This window comes from Pistacia vera, unplaced genomic scaffold (assembly GCF_008641045.1).
Source record: "Pistacia vera cultivar Batoury unplaced genomic scaffold, PisVer_v2 Contig136, whole genome shotgun sequence".
NCBI classification, from domain to species: domain Eukaryota; kingdom Viridiplantae; phylum Streptophyta; class Magnoliopsida; order Sapindales; family Anacardiaceae; genus Pistacia; species Pistacia vera.
The window spans coordinates 322,853-335,601 of NW_022195423.1; the positions used below are offsets into that span (position 1 = coordinate 322,853).

Sequence of the window (12,749 nt, forward strand, 5' to 3'; positions counted from 1 at the left end):
TTATGTAACAATTGTTAATATTACAATGCGGTAAAGGGTTGTGTGTTTCAAGAGTGAATTGGAAAAGTGGGTTAGAATAAATTAGGTTTATACAGTAGGGGTATTTTGATCATTTTAAAATGTGGAAATTGAGGTTAAGCTATTTTTTAAAAGACTTTTAAGAATGGGTCAGTTTTCAATTAGGACCCCAAATTTTGGCTATTTTAATAATTTCTCAAAAACAATTGATCCTATCTAAATCCAATTTAAGTATACACCTCATTAAACTATTTTTCAAAGTTTGACTTTTTAATAATGGGAGAATAACATTTTCCCACCCAAGGTTTTCCGAAACGGCATTTTCCCACCTGTAAGTTTCAAAATGACACTTTCCCACCCCCCGTTGTGTTTTGTTAAGAAAATCCGTTACTGTTGACTATAAAGACGAAAATATCCTTTACTATTTAACTTAATTTTTCTTATTATTTGTCATATCAACAAAATCAATCACCAATATACCCTTCTTTAAATATGAAATTACTGATATGCCTACCAATTTGTCCTTCTTGTTTTTTATTAAAAATAATGTTTTAAATCACCTTAGATTTTTAAAATTTAAAACTTTTAAAATTACCAATATGTCCCTATAGCTCTGTTTTAAAAGCCGGACCGGTCTGACCGAGACCCGGCAGCTTCTCCAGTTCGGTTCAAGTCTTAGGGGGATTTTTGTAATATTTCAAAATTATAAGGGTTACTTTATAATTTATAGGGATGTTTTGGAGATATGTCAAAACTTTAGAGATTAATTGGTAATTTTTGGGGCATTTTTTAAATAAATAAAAAAATTTGGGACTAATTTGAACTTTTTAGGGGAATTTTTTATAATATATTAAAATTTAAGGGATTAATATGTAATTTTTTAAAAATAAAATTGTCGTTGACGTCATCGATCTAACCGGTTGGACCAGTTGACCCGTGACCCGGGTAGCAAAACAGGTTGCCCTCCAAACCGGGATTTAAAACAATGCCCTATAGTTGTTGCAACCCTAATTATTTTTAAATTTTGTCAATTTAAACCCAAATAAAACTAAACATTAGCATTACCAATTTGCATAAATAAGAATCTAGATTGTAAAATTACCATGCATATATATATATATATATATAAGAAATTTTATCAATTCAAACCCAATAAAAATAGGGAATTCAATACAACAAAAGTAGCTTTTCCAGTTTTTCATTCATTTCTTAAAATCCAAAAAGTTGGGCTTTCACCCTCGCACTTTCTAGCTCCTTGAAGCTTGCTTTTCCTTTGCTTTCTGGATATTCAAAACCTTCTTCACAATCTTTTGCTCTTCCACCGAAAACACTCGCATTTCATGTATTATTTTCAGTCGAAGTTACCACCTTTAGTACCTTTGCAACTTCCTTAGGAGGGTATTCTCCATTTAATTTAGCATATTGCTTCACCTTATCTTCACTGAGTTTTGGAGTTGCCTTAAACAATCCAGAATTGCATAAAAAACAGCTTGAATGAAGCTACACATGAATTTGCTAGCTATCAGTACAGAGAATAACAAAATAAAAAAAATATGTTTGTTCCAAATCGAGTTAGAGGTAGAAAAGAACAAAGATGAAGTTCATACCCATGTCACAAGGCTCTGTTGTCCACGCTGCAGTGATAGGAGAGATGAAATCATTGTCAGGGCAGTATTGAAGATGCTGCAAATGGCATAATAATTAGCACATTAAGAATGAGGGTAACTTTTTTATTTTGAGAATTGAATATCATCTTCTATTCATCTCTCAAATTTGTTTGACACTAGGCTTCCACAACCATCAATTACAAAACTTAAAACCAATTATGATATGCAAAGAATACCAGAATTTTTAAATATAAATGATCACCCCTCAGCTAGAAACACCTTTCATGATTTATAAAGTCAATCCACATAATGATCTTTATTGGTATGGTAGCTAAGAGTTGAAAACATAGAAATAATATGACACCACTTAACCATGAAGAATGTCATCAAGAAATCCTTTAGAAGTATGTTAGTAGACAAGGACATGTAGAGGGCCATCAATGCAATAACCAACAAGCTCAACAATATTTTCTTGTTTAAGTCTTGATACCATGGAAACCTGTAAAATCATGTGTGAACTATTAAATTCGACAAAATATTTATTGCAAAACAATAGAAGAATTGAAGATAATGCTCAATAATAAGCCAAACCTGTGCTAGAAATTCCAGGTCTGGTTGCTTACTAGAATCTAATTTCTTGATGGCTGCAGACTGCCCACTTCTCATAACACCGAAATACACTCTTCCATATGAGCCCTCACCAATTAATGAGTCAATTGTCTGAGATATCTCCTCCACTCTCGCCAATTGCAATTAACCCCTTGACAATAAGGGGAGCAAACTAGAAAAGGATGTATACCTCCATTGCCACACATAAATTTAAACCCAATATCAACAAGACTACAATATGAAAAGGCATAAATCCATCTATTGGTGCTACAGCTGCATCTCTGTTCCAACTCAAGAAAATCTACAACCTCTTTTGCTAGGTACAAATTGAAACACCAAATTTTGCCGTCAGAAATAACACAGTTTCTTGGTGAGTTCTGCAGCCACCTGATATATACTATCAAAGTAGAATTGATTACATAAAAGCAGCGTCACAATTTAGAAATATCAATTTTGGACTTTGGTGTTGATTACAATTAATAACATAACAATTTTTAAAGTTGCAAAGCATATTCGTGATAGAATATAAGATCACCAGTGGAATATCCAAAGTTTTTATCTCAATTTTACAACTCCAAGTTCTTGAGAGTCTCTAACCCTCCAAATATATTATTGATAAAATCACTAATTTTCTAGCGATAAATATGCCTTTGAGCAATAAACAAAGAAATTATCAAAAAGGATTAAAATTTCATTCAGAATAACTTCATATTTTCATTTCCAAAGCAGTAGAATTCAACCAAAACAAGCTATGTGATTATATCATCCTAAATTAACCAAAATTTCAACTTAGCTCAAGTACTAACAACCCACAAAAATACCCAATTTTAAAAACTCCCAAATTCAATCCCTTCACCATAATTTTCCCACGAACCAAAAAGCAAAACAAACACTTACGCAAGAATCCATTTGCCATTAAGCAAGGTTAACGCCTCACTCAGTGCAGGAGTCGGATTCTTAGCTCCAAGCTGTGTAATAAGCTCAACAATTTCCGCTCTCGTTTCGCTAGTTGTCGTCAACCCACGATCAGTCTCATAGAACGAATCTACTAATGTCTTCCTTCTAGTTATCAATTTGTGTCAATTCTTTGGACTTCTCCTCCTCTACCACGGCCACAGCGCCACCTTTTTCGTCTTTTCGGACCCCACTCGTCATCATCCACGGCCCCAGTCGCTAGTCGCCAACCCTAACTGTTTAAAGCTTCAATTACAGAGAAAGGCAAATGTCTTTTAGTTCTCCCCTTTTTTTTTCCTTTTAAGTCAATTTAGTGGAAAACCTGGCAACCATTCAGGCGAAGTTACACCGATCGAGATTTCAATTTTTGAATTTTGATTTTTGCGCTTCAGATAAGTTGACCATCTTGCCCTTTCTCATAACGGATTTTTTCTAATGGAAGGTAATTTTGAGTGAGAAAATGTCGTTACGAAACTCTACGTGTTATTTCGTCAAACCGTAAGTGGAAAAATATATCTTCTCCCTTTAATTTATTATATAATTTGGACATTAAACAACTATTATATTATTTAAACATAGGGAAATATCAAACCAAAAATTTTAAACAAATAATTATGTTATAAGAAGACATAAGTTAGTAGTCTTCACTAAAGTTTTTATCCGATCGGTAGTTTTAGAGTTCCAAAATATTTAATTGAGGTATGCATAAACTACCGGGTCATACAAAAAAAAAAAAAAATTAACAATCCATTATAAAAATAATATAACAAAAGCAAACAAACCCAATAAAAAGAAATCTATCAAGCAGTAAAACTAAAAAATTCATTGTTACATAATAACAAATAATAAAATAGACTAAAATTTGTAAGCTAAAAGGCAATAATTTGATTGGATTAGTTTTGTATTGGATTTACTTAGGAAATCTAATAACCAATTCAATCCAGTTGGATTGTAAAAATTGAGATGCAATCAAATCATCGAAGCTGATCAAAATTAGATCAATTTGGATTGGATTAGTTGGTTTAAGCAGTTCGGATTTTGAACAGCCCTAATGAAGGTAGTTTCTTAAGCATAGAAAACCGTTTTCACTGTCAAATTCATTCATATTCTCGGACCCAAGAGTCTCTTTAGTCTTTTTGAAATTCCCCACTTTCGTATTTGGAGCATAGCATTTTCCGAAAACTTGGAACAGATTTCTGTCATCCCTATTTAAGCTGTAGCAGGACATGCACCTGAAATCTTGGGTTTATGAATGAAAATGATGACGAGAATCAATACAATAACCATGAATTGACTTCTTGGTGGGTACTTGGTCAAAACTCCTAGTCTCCACTGTCCCTTGCTCCATGCCAGACACCACGTCAGTCCCGAAATCTGCCACATCATATTTCATAGCGTCTTCACCGCCAGAGAGACGACCTGTAAGGTAATGCATGCATGAAAACAGTGTCGATGATCATGTGAGTTTGCAGTGGTAGATGAAAGTTTATCTCAATGCAAAAGTGTATCATTTACACAAGCAAGCATCTTGTACATGTAACATAAAACACTGCAATTGCATTTCTGTAACAATGCATTTTGTTGTATTTCTTTATTTCTTTTCCTCCCAAAATTGGGTAAGTTTACAAATCCTTGCATTAACCAAAAGCCCTCAGAAAACTGGAAAAATAAAACTCTAAAGATTACATCCAATAAGGCATCAGGCATATAGTATACACAAGCAACTCCCACACGGATTCATCCGACTACTTGACATTGCTCAACACCATCTTCAACCTAGATCATATTCAAACAATAATGCACAAGGTCAGATATCAGACTCTCTTCCTGCCTGAGCTGACCTCGATCAATTTTCAACTGCAATGAACAATTGACCAAAAATAACAAAAACAAAAGAAAAAAATCACTGTCAGATTGTAGCTTGACTCCTCAAATGCCCGATATACCTCCTCAATGTTGTCAGTAAACAAAAAAATTATAGAATCACCAACAGAACTAGGAGTTTGTTGGGTTACAGCAAGTATGCCAAAGATGGATGCCTGTAACAACTATAAATAACTGCTCCTAGCGTCAACATAATTTCAGTGTTATCAATGGGCTCAATTCTGATGCTCACCACCTGTTTCAGCTGCAGATCTTTCTTTGTTACTATTTTCTGACTGTATGGCTACAGAGAAGCTATCAGAAGTTTGGTTTAAGGGATCACTAGCTAGCAAAACTGAAACATCTGTTCTTGAGATAACACCTGCATGATTTAGTGATTCCTTAGGGATGTCTTCCAACTGGAGGGCCTGATCAAAACTATCTGAAATCTGCTTTACAGAATTTTCAGCAACTGAGTCTGGAATATCTTTTGTCAAGGGAGGTTGTTGTCTAGCCCTCCTTTCCTTCAAAGTCCTCTCCCGCTCATCATAAAAGTCAAAATCATCTAGTATACATGTACGCGCATCATGCTCCTTGAAAATTTTCAACATCTCAATACCCTGTTCTAATTTCACCTGATTATATATATCAGCATCAAAAAAGAATGTTAGGTACATTGAACCTTAAAATTAATAAGAGCCAGAACTTAACATGTAATCACAGGAAAGTGGGGAAAAAACAACATATAGATACCAACGAATATATGCATCAATACCATGTTTTCATTTCACCTGAATATACATCAGCATCCAAAAAGAATGTTAGGTATATGTATCCTCAAAATTAGTAACAGTCAGAGCTTAATAGGCCATCAGAGGAAGGTGTGAAAGAAAAAGAAAAAAAAAAAAAAGATCAATAACGAATAGGTGCATCTTTTGTAGAGAATAGCATATTGGGACAGAGGTTTAATGCCAGTTCTAAATTTCAAGAGAATAAAAAGGGTCTGGGCTAGAGGACAAAGTCTAGCAAAAAACCAAAGTCAAAGCTAGAAAAAGATTCAGCTATGAGTTACCAGAGGTCAGATTAAACAATACATTTTGGTAAATCAAGAAAAAGTAGACAGCACCTTTTCTTTCTCCTCTAATAGATCTATCTAAAACTTAAAAAATTCACCAATTTATCTACCTAATCCAATGGTTTAAAGTTGATGAGTTGTCAACATTAAATGTAAATTATTGACTTTTGATTTTAACCATTGGCTCAATTAAAATGAATTGAGGAAACATCAAGGCAAGCATTTAAGTTAAATTATATATATCCTAGAGAGCTTCTTATATAGCCAAAGCTAACTGGTCATCAGATTCTTGTAGCATCAAACAGACATTAATCAATCTAAACAAAAAAATTCTCCAATACTTAAGTTATACTGCATACTAGGGTCTAAAATAAATCAATATATGAAGTCTGAGATTATAAATGATCATAAATTTTTAACCACAACCTTAGAACTAGAAACTTTTGCCATAAACAAGTTATCGAGAATGCTTGAAAATGATACTAGATTCTGAACAATTGACAATATGCAGAAATAACTTGTAAAAGAAAAGGTGTGAGAAAATAAATAAATATATACTTAATAAACAGCTACCTCCTGCGAATCTCGACTGTGAGTCACAGGCTTATTATCATTGTTTTCAAGTAAAAGGTGACGAAATCGGTTGTTAGGAACATCTTTGATGATATGCCATTTGACTGGAAATTGCCCACTCCACCTATCTTGCTGCCAGTAATCAGCATCTTTCTCAAAATCTACAGGTCCTACCATCTCAGCCACCCCGCAGAACTGTCCACTGGCATTCACCTACACAAAGTTATAGTTATACAATTCAGGACTACTAATAGGCTAAACAGATGCAATTCCCACCCGAGCAAAATTCAGTTTAGAAAAATTGGCAGGAAAAAAGGTTTCCATGGGAAACCTAATGATTCTAAAAATATGAGGTGAAATACCCTGCTTACACTCGGTGTTTACATAGTTATTAATGATGTTTCAGCAAGGAAAAGTAAACCAACAGCAGCAGGAAAAATTCCCAGGAAATTAAGTATCAAACAATCATGTTTAATATTAACCAAAAATATAAGTAATACAGAAAACTTTGAAATATACCCTTGGCAGAGTCATACTAAACCATGTTAAGCAAAAAAAAAAGGAACTAATTATCACCAGAGAACAACAGCAGCATTTAAGGAAGGGGCAGCCACAGACAAGATAAGTACTAATGTTATGAGGAACAAATACAGGATATGAGTCAACATCCTTTTTCCTCAACAAGCATTGGCAAACTCTTTAAGTAAGAGGATATCTTAAGCTTAATGAATAGAAAAAGAAATTTAAAATAGCTCGCTTAAGCAGAAAACAATGAAGACACTTCAACATAAATGACACCTGTTTATACCACTGACTTCTATTATGGCAAATAACATTGAATAAAATGTTAAAAGCTATGACCGCTCAACGGAACTAGCAATCACCAGAAATGTCTATCATATACCATCATCAATAATCCCTTATTTTTAGTACTTTTTTAATATGGTACTGCTTCTTTTACTCAATCTATATTTGCTTCAGCCACCAATTACCTAAGTTGCTCCAATATATTTGGTATATTAGTCATCTTAGGTCAAACTCACGTACCGAAAACAGAAGGAAGACTGGAAAGCTGCCACTTGTATTGTTTGCTTCATGATAAGCTGCATCTAATTTTTTATTTCCATGAGGTGTGCTGGCCCAAACATTGTACTTGATACTTTTGTGAACATTGTCCTCACTAAAGGACTTGATGACGAAGAACTTGGCATTCTCATATTCAGTGACAAAGTCTGGCCGGTTGTATAGCTCAAGATTAATTTGTAAGCCTGTTACGTTGTTTTTGCTATTACTAGATGAAGAGCTCTGTTCAGAGGTACCCTTTCCCTTCACTTTTGAAGCCCTTGGTCCTCGATTGCGATCAATACCATGTGAATCATTAGAAACGCTATTTGAATCCTGGTCCCTCTCTCGTCTTCTGCCCTTGTCAAGAGCAGGTCGCAACCGGTCATTACTCCCAAAATATGAGCTCTGATAAGGGCCACCAGGAGGGTAACCTCCAGGGGAGGAACTCGACATTAATCCAAATCCATTAAATGCTCCTTGTTGAGAAATCTGCAACTATATGGTGTTAGTGCCAAGGAGAAAGTTCATACATAAAATGTCATAGAATCAGGAAAGCACTAATTGTTTAACACCATAATAAAGTATACGAAGCATTCATCTACCCTGCAATCACTCAGTCAAATATTCTCTAAAAGAATCATTCAGCCATAAAGAACCATGATAAATTTTCCAGTGCATCTAGAGTCAATTATTGATTTTTCAAGCATAAGTCGATTACATGGCATTACATAACTTATTACCAACAGAACATGATGTCTAGTAACATTAATCAATATTCTCTTGAAATATTTTAGCTAGCAAAATAGCAGAAAGTTTGTGTGATTCAGCTTCTGGATCCTTTTTGGCATATTTAAATTAACAAATAACTCCTAAAGCACTTTCCGTCAAACTTAAATGAATTTCTAGACACTTAATGTATATCCAGTTGTTAGTCATTGAATCCACACCATGATGGTAAGTAGGCATATAATATGACTGCAATATGTTCTTGAAACGAGGTTTTTAAGCTAGCAAAAATGCAGTACTTAACAGCACAGAGCTTCTTAATATATTGTGACACACTAAAATTTTGAATAACTTCTAAAGCTCTATTAATTGAATTGTAAAATATTTGTAAGGATACATGAAACTGGCCCGATGTGCTAATTTTACTTAACTAATTGTCACTTTCAAAACCAAAAGTAACAAGCAACGACAGGAGGTAAGGTAAATAAATCCTTTTTAAGAAGGTAGGATCTCAAACGATGTGTGTTCCATAATTTACCAGAGCCTCGCTTAAGCTATGATGATCTTACGGTACATAGCTAGTCAACATGAATTAGATCAATATATTAGAGTTTTACCTTTTAGGAATACTACCTCAAACATGATAATAATGTAAATCAAATTAAGAACATACCTGCCCAACATTCTGCTCATATGACCCAAGTATGCCCATTGGTTGAGGATAAGCTGCTGGAGAAGTTAAAGGACTAGAACCATGATTTCCAGATACATTCCCTCCACCAAATGATCCACCAAAGTGTACAAAATAACCTGATCCTGGTCCAAAAAGCAAGTTGTCAGCACTACTTTCTGATGTCATCAGCTCAGATGGTGATACTGGAACCGGTGGCACATTTGGCAGACCAGCCTGCGGGTAATAAGTTGGAGAGAAAGGGATTTGCTGTGGTGAGTACAGCTGGCCTTCCACCATTATAGAAGGCAATGGTGTAGCAACTGGAGAGTATTGTCCATAAGCCATTTCAGGATTGAAGCCATAACCAGAATGGAACATTAGGGATGTATTGTCATTGTAGATAACCTGAATCAGCTTAACATTAGAATGTGTTTACAAATATAATCAGCGAAATGGATTTTAAAGATGCCATAGTGAGAGACTCATCCTTACCGGAGATACATGCAAGCCATCAGCATTAGCATATTGAGAATATCTATCCGATGTAGTAGTGTTATTTCCATAACCTGAAACAGAATTTAAGAATTAATCCCCATAATTTTCTACATAATTACAAGAAACGATAGCAGAAGAAATTGCAAGCTGCATCCTTGAAGTTCCAAAAAAGAAAATCAAAAAGTCAAAACTTATTGTAATATATCTGGCTTCAAATCTGCTACTGGAAGCAAACAAGCTAGTTCGAATTCCAAAATGGATCAAATTGAAAACAAAGTATTAATATAGTATAAATTTCACATTGTTGTTAGAGATGGGACGTCTGCCAACAGTGATATTAAGGCTTCATATTTCTAAAAAAGTTATAGCAGCAAGGATCCAGAAACTAACCACCATATGGTAGATTTTGTTCATGGAAAGCATAAGTATTTAGTGTGTGGACAGTGCCAAGCTCTCCACTATCAGCAGATTCTGGATTTTCTTTGGCATCCTTTGGAAGCCCTATGACGGCTGCATCCGGAGAAGGATTTGCTGAAACAATCCTTTCATCTTTTGTTGAAACTAGCTGCTAATAGATTACAAAATGAAGAGCTAGTCGAACAACCTAATCTTGCATAATATGTAAACAAATATACTGAAAAGACGGTTACTAAGAAATTCTCAACCAAATACCTGCTCTGTTAAATTACTTGGCTTGACAGGCCTCTCTCCTGCACCCATAATTGAATATTCAGTAACTTAATAGAGCAGAAAAAACATAGGAAATCACAACGGAGTTCTCATGGAAGCTCAACACAGTAGGCTTAGAAATAACCAATCTGACACACACAGACAGACAGCTCTTAACCAAAACAGAATGCAAAAAGAATGAAACGCACTAAGTTTCTCAAGAACCACAGAAATTGCAAACTGGTCACATAAGCTAAACTTAAGTAGGCAAACACAAAGGTCAAAACCATGCCCAATATAAGCATCAACACACAAACATATTATAGTAAAGAATACCCTGTGCAGTCAAGGTCTCTGTTCACGGAACAGAAATATATATCTAGCGGACCCGGTGTCATTAAACAACAATTCCAGCAAACAGCAAGCATCAAATTCTCTACTCAGCATAGAAGCATAGCATCTACTAAGCTCAGAACATGGTTAGATGCATTTCTTGCATTTCTTCACGATAAATTAAACTGAAATTTTACAAACATGCTCTCTTGAAGAGAAACTAAATCACAAACCAACTACCCCCACAAATTCCTAAACCCTAGAAACAGAAAACATCATTCAACCCAAAAGAATAACTAAAAACCCATACGGAAACCAAGAAATTAACCACGTCAATACGAATTCAAAACCCAATAAAACCCAGATAGCAGCCCCGAAAGTAAAAGACAAAATGAAAGACAATGCAGTTAAGAAAATTGTGCAAAAATTAAAGAAAAGAGAAAGAAAGAAAGAAAGAAGAGGGAATCGAAGTAGAAAGAGTGGGGGGGTGTAAACTACCAGTGGAGACGATTCGATCCTGATCGTGAAGAGGGGTGTCCATGAGAAGAGAGATCTGAAAGAAGGAATTGAAAAGAAAGAAAACCCTAAGTGGAATTGAGAGGGAAAAGGGGTTTTGGTTTGGAGAATTTGAGAGATTTGATTTTTATGAAGTATTTAGAATAGTATTAGTAGGAGTGTATTTAGTAAGTAAAATGTTTGTGATTGATGCTTACTAAGATGTGGTTTTGTTTTAAATTTGACTTCATTTCAATACCAATGTAATTTGATTCCACCTTGGTAACGTTGCCTCCACTTAATTTTTTTTAATTATTTTAAATTATAAAATAATTAAAATTTAAAATCAAATATAGCACAATTTCTACCTTTGGTGGCTGGTGTTCACAAGGGGACAATGAACGCACCTTTGACCATAATCCAAGGGTGAGAACTACAAGGCAACAATCTAACGGTATAGAACAAAATTGTACGTAATTACACCAATATATATATATATATACATTAGAGAGAAAAAAAATATTTCTCCTAAGGTTTTCAGTTAGCTGGTTCTGCCCCAAAATTTTTAGAAACTAGCAAAGACATCCACTAATCTAATCACAGTTTAGAGAAATCAATTAATTTACACACTATTCATATGTAAGAAGAAAAAATACCCTTGTACAATCCACCAGTTATTAAAATATTGTGATAATATAAAAAACTATTTAAATAAAAGGTTATTATCATTTGGAGGACACTCACTGATTAGAAGAAAAATAATGTAAGTTTCATTTGTATCAATAAACAAACACTTTTTATCACTCAAATAATACTTTTAAGGGGCGTTTGGTTCCCATAACATTTTATTACCAAAAAGATGAGATAGATAACATTGAAAATTAATGAATATAAATTATTTTTGTGTTTGGTTCATGTGAGTTTTATAAATAATTAATGCGTTTGGTTGGCAGTAATTACAAAATACTAAGATATTATTTTACTAAAATGCCCTTTACAAGATTAGTGAGTATAAATTAATACTTGGTTAGGGTTTCTAAACGCAAAGAGGAGCACAGGTCTCTCGACTGGCGAACTGTGAATGACCAAGAGATGGCGATAAGGGGGTTTTGTGAAGGGGACATCGGAGGTTACAATGGTAGTAACCAATTGAATTTTTGTTGCCAAAATTAGGCAAAGAACAACCAAACCTTAATGCAATCAGTGTCGACTAATGGTGAGTGATCAGTTGAAGGGGGTTGAAGGGTTTTAAAGAGCAGATGCCGGTGGTTGAAATGGTGGCAGCCGATTAGATTTTGCTGCCTAAAATGACCTAAATCCTATGAAGAACAACAAAAACCTAATTCGATCAGTCCCGGTGAATGGTGAATGATCAATTGAAGTGGGCTAGTGGTTTTAAAGAGTGGATGTAGTTGGTTGAAATGGCGGCATCCGATTGGATTTTCACTATCGAATCTGGTAAAGAACAATGAATTACTAAGTCAATTAGTGTCTGCAAATGGTGAGTGACCAGTTGAAAGAGGTTGGGGAGTTTTAAAGAGTGGATGTCGGTGGTTAAAATGGTGGCAGCCGATTGGGCTTTTGTTGCCAAAAA

General features: G+C 34.6%; 1 protein-coding gene and 1 long non-coding RNA gene across 4 annotated transcripts; both read right to left on the reverse strand.

Moving 5' to 3' along the window:
* Positions 1 to 1,446: 1,446 nt before the first annotated feature.
* LOC116122671 lies at positions 1,447 to 3,614 on the reverse strand. 3 transcript variants are annotated; one of them, XR_004126935.1, is made up of 4 exons: positions 3,132 to 3,614; positions 2,217 to 2,621; positions 1,626 to 2,124; positions 1,447 to 1,518 (listed from the first exon to the last, which is right to left on the reverse strand). It is a non-coding gene; the product is annotated as an uncharacterized LOC116122671 (long non-coding RNA). The 3 variants fall into 3 exon arrangements; XR_004126934.1 differs by having other exon boundaries at positions 2,217 to 2,631; XR_004126933.1 differs by having other exon boundaries at positions 2,217 to 3,614.
* Positions 3,615 to 4,744: 1,130 nt separating this feature from the next.
* Positions 4,745 to 11,346, reverse strand: LOC116122664 (YTH domain-containing protein ECT4-like). Its single transcript, XM_031408495.1, has 7 exons — positions 11,159 to 11,346; positions 10,049 to 10,368; positions 9,656 to 9,729; positions 9,164 to 9,568; positions 7,747 to 8,253; positions 6,700 to 6,912; positions 4,745 to 5,686 (listed from the first exon to the last, which is right to left on the reverse strand). The coding sequence occupies exons 4-7, from the start codon at positions 9,539 to 9,541 to the stop codon at positions 5,288 to 5,290; spliced, it is 1,497 nt and encodes a 498-aa protein (XP_031264355.1). The 5' UTR covers positions 9,542 to 9,568; positions 9,656 to 9,729; positions 10,049 to 10,368; positions 11,159 to 11,346; the 3' UTR covers positions 4,745 to 5,287.
* Between the last annotated feature and the right edge of the window lie 1,403 nt (positions 11,347 to 12,749).